Raw genomic sequence first — 13,796 nt, 5'->3', positions numbered from 1 at the left:
ATATGTGTTGTAATTACGAATTTTACGGAATAAATTATAAAATACTCAAAAAAATCAGTTTACTGAAAATCGGATCCTGACATTCTAAAGGCTATTATAGTTAGTTATTCCGAGTTATTATTCAAAAGATTATTATAGTTAGTTACTCCGAGTTACTTTTTTTGTTAGGTAGTTTGTTAGAGATTAGATTCCTTGAGCTTCTAAAAGCTACATTCAAGTGTAGCTCTTATTAATTCGAAACATTATACTTAATATATAAATCAAATCATTAATTGAACTCAACTAATTATCACATATCCAAGTTGTTCCGAAAAAGAAAACTTAAGAAGCATATGAATATAAAATAGACCAAGATGGTCCCACAAATTAAACATCGATGATGAGTAGCATCACAAGTTTTGTGATGGATATATATGTTCATCTCATATATATCATCATCATCATATACACTTAGGGGAAAAACAAAAAGGCTTTATAGGATCCTTACAAACTTATATGGTACAGAAATTAAAGCTAGCTCCAAATCTGCATGCACCAAAAATCACAACTTAAGAGTTACACACTCCCCAAAATTTTGTATAGTTGATGTGTAACAACTAAAAAATCAAAGGCACAATTTCATAATAATAATAATAGTGTGAAGTGTATATAATTATATATATCAGTGAAGAGTCTGACTAACAGTTAGCTATATTAGGAAAGTTGTAACTAACTCCTAACTGATTCAGTTAGTTATGCTGAGTTGGCAAAAGCTGTTACGGAATGCCAGCTAGACTCAGAAGTTAGTTGCAACGAACATAGTGAAGCATCGGCTATAAATAGCAAACTGTGTAACTAACTCATTGCATTGAATCATACAAATCAATCTCTCTCTCAAACCAATCTTCCATCACTCTGATCTCTCTTTTCTCTATCTGTTTTCACTTTTTCTTTTCTTTCTCAGATTACCACCGATACCTTCATCTACGATATATATAAATCAACCTCTAGTCTTAAACTACAAAATTAATCTAGAACTATAAAATAATTTGGTATAAACGGCCTTTTTTATGGTAATTATGGCTATTATAAATGCGTAATAAAAACGAGATCAGGCTGATGTAATTATTTATCTGGTTCAAGGTCATGTGTTTAAAAAGGAAGCTACTCAAATAAAGACGCTTAAAAAGTCTTTTTTTAAAGATGTTTTTAGTAATTAAAATTTAATATATATAATCAATTAAACTGGATTATTTTTGTCAAAATTAAACAAGATAAATTGATTTGACCGAAAAAGTGATAAACCAAACATTGAATTGACCTAAATTAATATTTTTTTTTTATAAAAAATAATTATAATAACCTTATTATAAAAATTGATTAAAATATTCTTATTATATATATTAATTTTGAGAATCTCTATGACAGCATAGAGAGAAGAGAAAGGTTAAAATTTAAGGTTCTCAAAATAATAATAATAATAATAATAATAATAAGAGTATTTTAGTCATTTTTTATAATAGGAATATTGTAATCATTTTTTATAAAAAATAATCTCTATGACAGCATAGAGAGAAGAGAAAGGTTAAAATTTAGGGTTCTCAAAATTTTAATAATAATAATAATAATAATAAGAGTATTTTAGTCATTTTTTATAATAGAAATATTGTAATCATTTTTTATAAAAAATATTAATTTAAATTGATTTGAGGTGTAGTTTACCATTTTTTTGTCAAATCAAATTGTCTGATCTAATTTTGACAAAAATAACACAATTTAATAATTATATATAATAAATTTTAATTACTAAAAAATATCTTTAAAAAAATACGTTTTAACCGTCTTTATCTGAGTGACTCCCTTCTAAAAAAAGTCATAATCTTGAGCGCTATTTTAGAAATTACGGTAATTTTTATAATATTATGCGACATAATAACAAAGAAACCCTAATTAATAGGTTAAAAATATAAAGAAGGTGATAGCTTAGCTTACAGTTAATTAAGAGGTGTTGATCATGGAGCTAGACGGTAGTGAGGATCAGGCAAATAATGAGGATCCATATAGAGGGTTGCTTTCTGATGAGCATGAAGGCCATCCATCACCATGAACTGCATGTCTTCAGAGGGTTTCCAGTGCCTCTTCCTTTGATTTATGAACCAGTTGTTTATTTGTTTTTGGTCCAAACCTGTTGATTCTGCCAGTGCCACCTTCTCTGATTCCTGCAGTAATTTTAAAATATTATAAGGGGAAATTTTGTAATAACATTCCCATAAAATCATTTATCCTTAAAAAAAAAACTAAGCCTATGAATCATGAATACTGAAACATCTTAATATTTTATTAATATTAAAATATAAACTAATTTTCTTATTATTTTAATATCTTTTTTATATTATATAAAATATGTTAGATATTTTTGTATTAATAGTTAATAATATACAATATTTCTAAACTCAATTTAAAAATATATTTCAAGAATAATACTAAATATGTGATCATATTTGGATGTGTCTAAATATATAAAAAAATATTTTTTATTATGACGCAATTAGATAAGTAAGACGTGAATTATACAAGTGTCAGATGAATGTAGTATTTAAAATGTATCTGAGACATAAATATACAGAGACTCAATTAAGTGTACATATTTCATAAGCTTAAACATACAAAGAAAAAATTCTATGATTATGTATGTTGTTGATTGAATATTCATAAAATGTATGAGGTTGTAAAGAAATGTAAGAAATTTACATACCGAAGGATAAGGCCATTTGTAATGAAGTTCCCACCAGTTAAGGAGCTTCTGCCTAGCTTCCTTAGGCAGTTTTCCTTTCTTCTTCTTCTTGGAGAGTTCTTGCTTAAGGCTACTCAAGTAACCACTATATTTTCTAAGCAAATGGTTCTTCAGTTCACGGTCTTCAGCTCTTGGATCAATCTCTGCTACTTCTGTTTCTCCACCACTGTTCTCTTGTTCCTCTTCCGATGAACCACCTCCTTCTCCTTCACATTTCTCATCTGAATAACCATCATTATTTCCTCAACAATGATAAACATTTATGGCATAAGGAATAATTTTAGGTTTAATTACTCTGTTACTTCTTAAGTTTTTATACATGTTTTTTTTAATTAGGTCTATACATCATTTTTAATTTTATAACGAGATCCTTTCTAATATAAAAAATGTTATAGTTAATTTCATATTTCTCTGCAAATTGAAAGTATCCATAATTAAGAACTTAATTAGATCTTTAATCACATGTTTTTTGAAAAAAACATTCTGTTAATTTTAACGTTTTTTGACATAAAAAGAACCTAATTATAAAATTAATAGTCGTGTAAGAACCTAATTAAAAAGAAAAAAATATAGGAATCAAATTACAAATTTGGTAAAACTATAAAGAACAATAGAGTAATTAAACCTATATAAATTTACACTTTGTTAGAGCAAATACTATATTATATATGATCATGGATAACTTTTTCATAAAATATATCTCTTTGATCAATTCAATTATTGTTGATTAATTATTTTATCATGCTACTTATGTGTGTCAAATTTTATAAAAACTGAATGTACATTTTGATTTCATGTATACAAATTAAATAAAATGGTGTGGACCCAATTATTTTAGATTAATATAAAATTTGATCAACAAAATCTATATAGTAAATAATATAAGCTTAGAATAATTTGATATAATTATTTCAATAACAAATTATTCAACAATATAATATACTTAAAATTAAGAATAAATTACCATTTGTATCCATTAAAGATACAAACGCTGACAAATATATCCATATAAAAATAAAACGACAATTATATTCACAGAAGATAGTTTTCGTGTGCCAAGAATACCCTAATAGACCAATTGTGTAACTAACGTCTGGGTACTCTTGACACACGAAAGCCATCTTCTATAATTATAGTTGTCGTTTTATTTTTATATGGATATATTTATCAGCATTTATATCTTTTATGAATACAAATGATAATTTATTCTAAAATTAAGCCATAATAGTTTTGATCTTTGTAGATATGAGTATGTAAGAAGTAATTAGTAGACACATGCATCTAAATGAAGCAATATGTAAATCCATGGTTGTTTTAATAATCCAATTATTGTTATGCTAAATTAAGGCCTTTTCCATCTTTCAATAGGAGAGGCACACATAGTTGTTAGAGTACTACTAAATTATTTGTTAGTGCTCTTTATAGTAATGATTATAGTACTAAAATATTGAATAAGGTGCACATCAACTATTTAAGCCAAAAATAAGTGCACACACCCAACAATAATGACACATTTGGGGTTCAATTTCTTTTATAACTTATATATTTTAATAATCACATAATTTTTTATAAGACTTTTAAATTAAAAAAGAAGAAGATAATTTCACTCCTAGTTTGATAATACATTCCTTTTTTTTTAACAAATTTATACAAACATATAATGACAAAAAAATTATATAAGAAATGATATTATAGAAAATGAGAATGACATTAGTATTTTTTTAAATTAATTATAAAAATAAGGTTTAATTACTCTGTTGGTCCTATAGTTTCGCAAAATTTTCAATTAGGTCCTTATACTTTTTTTCCTTTTAATTAAGTCCATGTACCAATTTTTTTTTCAATTCAGTCCCTCTTAACAGTAATTAGTTTAATTATATAGGATTTCAATTAAGAAAAAAAAATTGATGCAGGGACCCAAATAAAAGGAAAAAAAAAAGTATAAGAACCTAATTAAAAATAAAATTTGGTGTAAGAACTCAATTAAAAAGAAAAAATATATAAGAATCTAATTGAAAATTTTACAAAACTAAAGAGACCAATAAAATAATTAAACCTAAAAATAATTAGTCCTCAGCAACGGACAATATTATTTGGACAAGTTTAACAATATAAAACAATTATTTTTTCCAAAGCAAAACTTTAGTTTTGTCAATTATACATTTACTTTTTCTCTTAATTTTACTTTTTTTTTTATTTTGCATGATTATTAACTAGAAATTTTTCATATATCGATAGCTTACAAAAGTTGTTGAACAACTCATACATTTTCTTTTTTACGTTGCCCATAAGTTTTATTCATTTTAACAGTTTCCACACGTGGGAAGTTTACTTTAAGGGAATAGGATACTCCAAAAATACCTTAAAATTTCTATTCTAAGTGAGGCATACACTCTCATTGAAAAGGCAGCCATTGATGAAGAAATTGACTGTGTTAATAAATAATTGGGGTAAAGTATATTTTTTGTCCTTAAAGTTTGGCAAAAGTTTTAAAAATATCCTTAAATTTTATTTTATTTTAATTTTGTCCCAAAAGTTTTTGATTTGTATCAAATATATCCTCGACGGCTAAATTTTCAAAAAATTTAAGACCAATCTAACAATAATGCATGAAAATGATGCTTGATTTGCGTGTGTTGAAGGTTGTTCTTATGAAATTGTTGTTGAATTGGTCTTAAATTTTTTGAAAAATTAGCCTTCAAGAGTATATTTGATGCAAATCGAAAACTTTTAGGACAAAATTGAAACAAAATAAAACTTAGAGATATTTTTAAAACTTTTGTCAAACTTTAAGGATAAAAAGTATACTTTACCCTAAATAATTGAATTCATTGTGTTCCTAAACCCACTCTTATCAACCTTCTTTTCATGTTATTATCATTTTTATACACGGTATTTTCATATTAATGTATTTAAATGTAATATTCTTATTGATAAAGTATTAATTAAAGAAATACAAGAAACAAAGACATTCATTAATATTACTAATCATTAAAAAAAGTTTTTAGTAAATACCATTTTTATCATTTCAATACAGACGTTACGCACGGAATATAAGACATGTACATATACATGGAGAAAGAAATTAAATTAAAAAAATTACAAAAATATATGAAAAATGCTACTTAGCCTGCAATAACGATTTCGTCTTTAATCAGTTTTTAAATCCAAAAATTAATTATATTAAACTTTTATATATTTAATTTCTAATTTTTTTAGAAAACTAACCACCAACTTAAATTAAAATTGATTTTCAATCTTAAAATCTTAAAATATCTCTTAAATTTGAGTTTAGGATTAATAATTTAAATTTAAAAATTTAGAGTTTAGACGTTAAATTTTTAGGTTTATTTTTGTTTAAATTATAATTTATTTTAAACTTAAATATACTTATTTTAAAGAGATTAATTTTATATTTTAAATACAAGAAATAAAAAATATAAGATGCTAAATTTAAAATGTTTCTTTTATTCATTTAAATGAATCTTAAAAGTTATTGATTTAAGAAAGACTGAATTTCATTAATTATTTAAATATATATTTTAAATATGAAATTAATATTTTTCATATATTTATTATTTGTAGTAGAAAACATCCAATCGTCGCACAGTGTCCATGGGAACTTGGAGGACTGGAACGGCATCCAATGTATTCTTTCAGTTATTGTGCTGCCGCTAGTAATTGAGTAGATTATAGTTTCTCACTCTAATATTTAGAGTAAATTTTAAAATTGTTTTTATTGTTTAAATTATTTAATTTAAATTTTTAATATTTTAAAATTATATTAATATTAGTGATCTGTTAATAGAGTTAATAATGTGATAAAATTAAAACGATTTTGAATCATTAAAAATTTAAATACGACAAAAATATTAAAAACAAAAATAATACATTATTTTTAAAAGAATTATCAAATCAAGTATAATGAAAATAAATTTTAATCGAATAAATTGTATTACAAATTTAAAAATTTTACTCATTACTAGTAGATAAACTTCTGTTAAAAGAAAAAAACACGATACTCTTTTTGTCTCGAATATATCAAAAATTTTTAATATTTAGTTTAAATAAACTTTATTTAATAATATTAATGTTTTTATGATATATAATCATTTAATTATTTTTTAATCACATCTAAATAAATTACTCTTAATCGTATTACTTTCATTCTAAGTAAATCTATTTTTCTTTTAATTTTACTCTTAAAAATTTTACCTATCATGCAATACGACTTGTAAAATAATTAGTACATAAATTTGTAAAAAAAATATAAAACATCTACAACAAAATATAAATTCTCTAATGTATTAAACTTCTTTAATGCTTAATTCAATTAAATTTTATTTTTAATTTTAAAATAAATTTTAATTTAATCCTTTAATATATATTATCAATTTTACCATAAATAATTATTCAATTATTGTTTAATTACGTCTAAATAAAATATTCTTAGTCACATTATTTTTATTTTAAATCAATCTTTTTAATTTTACTCTTATTATGATATTATTTTCATTCTAAATAAAATTTTTTTATTAAAAACAAAATAAAAAAAATCAACTGAATAGTTATCTATTGTAAAAAAATTGAAATTGTTGAAAAGAAATAAAATTATTTAAAGCTAAAAATAAATTTAATTAAATTATATATTTAAAAATTTTGACATATTAAAAATAAAACAATATAATTTATACTTTATTGTATATATACATGCTTTTTTTTTCAAAAGTTTTTAAATAATTTAGACATTAAGAATGATTTTAAATTTTTTTAAATATTAAAAATAAAAATAATATTTTATTTTATTACATACTCATTCTAATTTCATAATTAATATACTCATTCTAATTTCATAATTAATTGAAGACTACAAATGATAATAGCGTGTGTATGTGTAAAAGGAATTATATTTATACGATGAGTAAAGTGATAATTAAATTCTTAAATTCTTGAAGATGTTAATCTTGAATTAATTAGTCTTTGAAAAAAAAATACCAATTAACTAGACTCTTTAAGATAGCAAACGATGGACATATATATATTATTCTATCAATAAATAGTGTTAAACAAAATGAAATTATCTATATATTTTATTATTTACAATGGTGCATGTCTCATTAATGTAACATGAGCATAAAAACTATATAGTTTTGGACATTGTTTTGGACAGTGAAATATTTATTATCTTTTGAGTTTTCATATATTTTTTATCAACTACTTTCTATTTTTCACAAATCCTATCAAAACAAGTAAAATTTTATTCAAAAAATTATTATTTATAAAACTCTTTTATAAATAGACATATCAGAATAATTAATAATATATATAAATATCACTATTAAATTTTAGTTAATAAGTTATTAAAAAATATCATATATCTATTTTTACTATCTTAAAAAATTAAATTAATATTTTTTTAAAATTAATTAATCTAAAATTAAAATCCTCAGAAACTAATTGTCACTTTACTTTTACAAGAATGTTGTCATATGATACAAAACCCAATGAACCGTTTTGCTTAGCAAAATATAGTGTGAAAATGTATGTTGTGGTTTACAAAATTCAAATTGATTAACTAGGAAAACCCTAAAAAGAATCACTTTGTCAGAACTCAGAATTAATGAAACCTGGGAAAGACAACAACAAGCTTAGAGTAGAGTAGAGAATTTGGGTTTGTTTTAGCAAAATAAAAAAATTGTAATTATTATTATTATTATTATTATTATTATTATTATTATTATTATTATTATTATTATTATTATTATTATAAAGGGTCATACTTCATATGGAATTGTGAAGAGTGGACAATATTTCCAACAAGGTGTATAAAGTATTTAAAATTAAAATTAAAATTGTACTAACTTGTCAAATCATGGGGTTAAAAAGAAAGAAAGAAAGATGCTGTGCTTAGCTTCTTTCTTTGATTAAAATTAATGGCGAAGTGAGATATATATATATATATAACCCTAAAAATTTTTTAAAATGGTATAATATTATTATAAGCTCGTGATTAGGGTTCTGTGCATCTTCTTCTCTATCTGGGTCCCCTATAATCCCCCACGATTTGAAGAAGGTTGGAAAAAATGTTTTGGTCAAAATTTCATGCCTCAGTACACAAACACCTCGAGTTTTCGAATTTCAAGAATTGCAGAAACCATGCGCAAAATTTTGTGCCAACATTATTTTAGAGGAAAAAAATTCTAGGCCAGAATTAATGAGCTTTTTTTAGAGTGAGATTCAGTTATTGTATGGTTATTAGTAAAAGAAAAAAAAATTACATTTTTAATTTATAAAAAATTTGTTTAAAAAAAACCCTAGTATAAATATATTTGAGATTATCTATATTAAAAAAATTGAACTATTTAACAAGAGTATTTGGTTGGTTAAACTTTTATTTATTTAATGCATAATTTTTTAAAATACAACAAAATTTTCAGTTTTAATTGTTTAAAAAATAAAACCCTAAAATAAAATTTTAATTCTAAATCTTGTTTTCTGTATGGACTCATAGTCTTTGCCGACATTGAATTTTAGAAGAAATTGTGAAAAATTGAGAAGGGGGTGAAAAGGGGAATAGGGCACTTGTTCATCATTACCAACCCTATAAAGAGAAAGTTTTATAATTTAATTAAATTAAAATACAGACTATACCTTGGAAGATCCTAACGGGTCCATTGCAAAGCATATTTAGCTGTGTTTCTATTCTTCTCATGAAATCCATAGCCTCTTGTATAGGCCTTGTTAATTCCTCTCTATACTTCACAAGCATGTCATAGTAAGCTTCCTATAAAAAAAAAATAATAAGTAAATAAAAAATAAAAAGTTATTATATTATTAGTGTCTCTAAGGTCACATAAATACATAATAATAATCTATATTATTCCATAATCAAATCATGAATCAATCAATCAATCAATACCATTAATTAACAAGTAGGTGAAAATTAAAATCTAGAAAGCCCAATTTAGCAAAAGAGAAAACCCACCCAAAAAAGAATAATATTTTATAAAAATAAATAATAATTTAAATTAAAAAGAAGACCCCACACCATGAATTGGTCAAGTTCTGGGTCCTTATTGTAACTTTCCCTTGAGCTAACTGAAGATCGTTGCCGTGCCTCAAATTCCTGCCTCGCCGCCACCAGTCGCGCCACCACTTCCGGCGGAGCTCCAACCTACAAATTAAGTTGTTATAGATAAACCACTACAACAATTCCTTAAGATAGCGACGGTTATTTTGCGGTGGTTTTCTGAGATAAATTATAACTATATGAGATAAAGAAAAAGGAAATAAAGAAAGATATATTCAAAAAAAATGTGTAAATTGTAATTGAATTAAATAATGTTAGATTTAAAACATCTTTTAATTAAAAATTTTATCTATTTTGGAAAAAAAAAAAAGAATAATGTTTTTGTAAGCATACTAAAAATGGTTAATAAATAAAATAAATTAATAATTAATTGAAATGATAAGTAATTAATTACCTTTTGGCAATCCATGTAAGCTTCTAAGAGATTAGAGTAGTGAGGATGAGCAATGATTTTGGCTTTGATGGCTTCAACTTCACCAACACCATTATTGGAGCTTTGGTTGTAATTCCCTCCTTGTTGATGATGATGGTGTTGCTGGCTATGGTGGGGATGATGCATATTATTATTGTTTCCCCTCAATAAAGGATAGTGATGAAGAATTGGAGTTTGAAGATGATGATGTGGGGTGGTGCTAATTGCTTCAGTCTTCACAACAAGAACTTGATGATTATCATCAGATTCAAAACATTGTTGATGATGATCTGAAGATTGAAGATTAAAGGTGTTGATTGGAACTTGGTTGTGATGATGATGATTATGAAGAGAAGCACTATTAGTAGTTGATGAGTACAAGAAACTTGGCCTCAAATTATTATTATTATTATTACTATTATTATTATTATTAGGGTATTCCTCCATCTCCATTACAACCCAAAAAAAAAAGACTTTTTTTTTTTAAAATGAAATTAATAAGAAATCTTCTCCCTATACTACTACTCAGCTAAAAGAAAGAAGGAGGAGGAGGAAAGCTAGCAATGAGAAAGAAAAATTAGAGAGAGAAATTAGAAAGTACCCTACTTTAATTTGTTATTTATTATGAGTGGATTTTTCTCAAAGGATAGTTGAAAAGTTGAAACCCTAATAATGAAAACCATATATGAGAGAGATTTAGTATATGTAATGAATGTTATGTGATGATATGCCAGAAAATAATGCTTTTATTTTTGTGTTGGCAACATACTATTATAGAAAAAATAAAAAAATCATATATATATATATACTTGAAGGTGTTTAATAATGGAAAAAAAAAGGGAAGAGGGTATAGAAGAAAATTGAAGCATAAAGGAAATTAAAGTTTGGTGAAGTGAATTAAAATCGAAAATTTTTCAAGTGTACCGTCGTACCAATATTTCAGTAATTTTTAACCGTTGATTTTAATTATAAAAAATATATATAATATATATAATTAAGATCAATGGTTAAAAATCACTGATATACGACTACGACGATACATTTGAAAATCTTCCATTAAGATTATGATTGCACCGCACTAGATTTTTTTTAACCAGCGAAGAAACACTCACATGTAAGTTTGTTGTACGGATTCAGAGAGAGAGAGAGAGAGCTGGTTGACAAGACTTTCTTTCAATTTTATTATATTTGCGACGAGAAAAATGAAAAAGAAGTATTTTAAAAATCATCATGTAAAAGCAAGTAGTAGAATAGTTATTCTTTAACAAATCTTCTTTTTTTTTTTTTTATAAAATAATTTCATTATCATATAAAAATTTAAATAGTATATGAGAAAAAACTGTGTGTATAACATGACATCATATTTTATAAAATTAATTAAGAAATAAAAATAATGTGTTCCAAAATAAAGATAATCATAGAAAATATTAGACTTATTAATCATTTTGTAATGTGTGCACGTGAGAGAAGAGTTAGAATGGCGTCATATTTTTAATCTTTGCATACACTTAATTTATTTTAATCATATAACTAATACGTTTTATTTTTAAAATTTTCATTTTAATAAAAATTAAAATAAATTCAATACTAATTAATTCATTAATCCAAGCATTAATAAATATTTTTAAAATTATTTAAAAGTTAGCTATCATAAAAATTAGAGAGTGTAGACTTTTTTTTCTCTAATTAATATCACACATCTAGCTATTATATGTATGCAAATTATTTTATAATAGAACTTTTTTCCTATCACCATGAAGTTAAAAAATAAGGAGAATGAAATATAATTTAGAAAAATTACACACAAAAGTTGATAATATATAAAAAAAAAAAAAAACTAGGAATAGTGATATCATTTTTCTAAAAATTAATCACAATAATATAAAATTTAAATTTAAATATAAATAAGGATATAATACACACACACACTCTCTCTCTCAAGTAGTGTTCGGATCGGGTTGTTTGATTGAATTTTTTCTTTGCTTTAATAATAATAATCTCTTTTGTGTGAAGCTTTAATTTGTTCTTCATATCAATTATTGCACAGTTGAAACGAAAACCGTTGTGTGTGTACACTTCAGGGATCCTTAATAATCAATTATCATGTCAGACTTGTATCTTAACAAGCTTTTGTATTTTAAGAAGAAAATCAATTGTCTCAGTTTTATATTCTCTAGGTAATATACTCCTTATCAGTGTAATAATAATAATAATAATAATAATAATAATAATAATAATAATAATAATAAAAGTAGGAATACCTTACACTTTATTTATATTTATATTTTTTATTATTTATCTCATTAGAAATGTTAATGAGATACTAATAAACATATCTTATTGGAAGAGTTTCAGGTATATCGAAAATACCGATGTTCTAGTTGTTTTAACTGTTGATCTGAATTATAAAAAATATATATAATATATATTAATTAAAATCAACGGTTAAAACAACCGAAACACCGGTATTTCCAGTATACCTGATAACTTTCCTATCTTATTATCGCTGTCAACAAAATAAAAAAAATATTATGCATATTTTATTTGTAAACCTAGATACGTTCAACATTAATTTATGGTATGATTTGAGATTTAGAAGGTAAAATTAATATAATTTACTATTTGAATTAGATCAGTTTGGTTTTTATCTTTTATATCATCTAAGCTAATTTTATTCAAAAAAATCCGATGTGTATTATATTAATTTGAATTTTTTAAATTTAATTAAATTAAAAATAAATACACATCATAATCTTTTAAATAAAATTAGATTATATTAAAAAATAAAAATTAAACTAATATTATTCAAATTATAATAAAATATATCAATTTTATTTTCTAAGTAGATCCAAATCATATTGTAAATGTAGAGTAATACACATATTTCGCTGTCACTGGCTCACTGCTCATGAGATGTGTTTAATGTAGTTTTTAAAAGTATTTAGTTTATAAACAAAATATGTATAATAATTTGTTTACTCTCTCAAACAAGAATATAATGTAAAAAAAAAAAAAAATCACCTCGTTTTTATAATAAGTAATATAGTGTAAAAATATAACCTTTTTAAAAAATGTACAAACTCACAAATATTGAATTTATTTAAAAAACAAATCCACTTTATGTCATAGCATATTCCAAGTAGGCAGAAACTAGAGTGTGAGGGAATTTTGAAAAAATGTCGAGAATAATCGTCACCACATTTTATGATGAAAAAAAATAAAGGAAAAGCCTTTAAATTTATTAAACAAATCTTTTTAATTAATAAAAAATTGAAATGAATAACGTTTGAGATGAGATTCAGTTGAGTTAGCAGGAGTAATTTAAAAATTTTGATTTTTTTAATTTAAATAAATAAATTATTACTTGTTTAAATTATAAAAGAAAACCGACAGATTGGACATTTCTAAATTTTTGGTGATAAAAGAATATGAGTAGTGCACTCTCTAGCTAGCTACTTAAGTTGAGGTACCTCATCAATAATCTTACTCTTCCATGTTCCAGTTTCAGTCTCAGTTTCAGT

General features: G+C 23.9%; 1 protein-coding gene across 5 annotated transcripts; it reads right to left on the bottom strand.

Moving 5' to 3' along the window:
- Nucleotides 1–248: 248 nt before the first annotated feature.
- Nucleotides 249–11,050, bottom strand: LOC107605564 (homeotic protein knotted-1). Of its 5 annotated transcripts, none has more exons than XR_015885927.1 (6): nucleotides 10,258–11,014; nucleotides 9,822–9,947; nucleotides 9,425–9,557; nucleotides 2,735–2,994; nucleotides 1,753–2,198; nucleotides 249–1,042 (listed from the first exon to the last, which is right to left on the bottom strand). XR_015885927.1 is itself a non-coding variant. In XM_088491083.1 (6 exons), the coding sequence occupies exons 1-5, from the start codon at nucleotides 10,726–10,728 to the stop codon at nucleotides 1,992–1,994; spliced, it is 1,197 nt and encodes a 398-aa protein (XP_088347209.1). In that variant the 5' UTR covers nucleotides 10,729–11,050; the 3' UTR covers nucleotides 249–525; nucleotides 1,963–1,991. The 5 variants fall into 5 exon arrangements, 4 of the variants coding, with proteins under 4 accessions (XP_088347209.1, XP_088347210.1, XP_088347212.1 ...); XM_088491083.1 differs by having other exon boundaries at nucleotides 249–525; nucleotides 1,963–2,198; nucleotides 10,258–11,050; XM_088491084.1 differs by having other exon boundaries at nucleotides 249–525; nucleotides 1,972–2,198; nucleotides 10,258–10,982.
- Nucleotides 11,051–13,796: the final 2,746 nt, after the last annotated feature.

This window comes from Arachis ipaensis, chromosome B6 (assembly GCF_059453495.1).
Source record: "Arachis ipaensis isolate K30076 ecotype BB chromosome B6, ASM5945349v1, whole genome shotgun sequence".
Classification (NCBI taxonomy): domain Eukaryota; kingdom Viridiplantae; phylum Streptophyta; class Magnoliopsida; order Fabales; family Fabaceae; genus Arachis; species Arachis ipaensis.
Note: the sequence above shows the minus strand (reverse complement) of the source record. Positions and strands in the feature narration are given on the sequence as shown.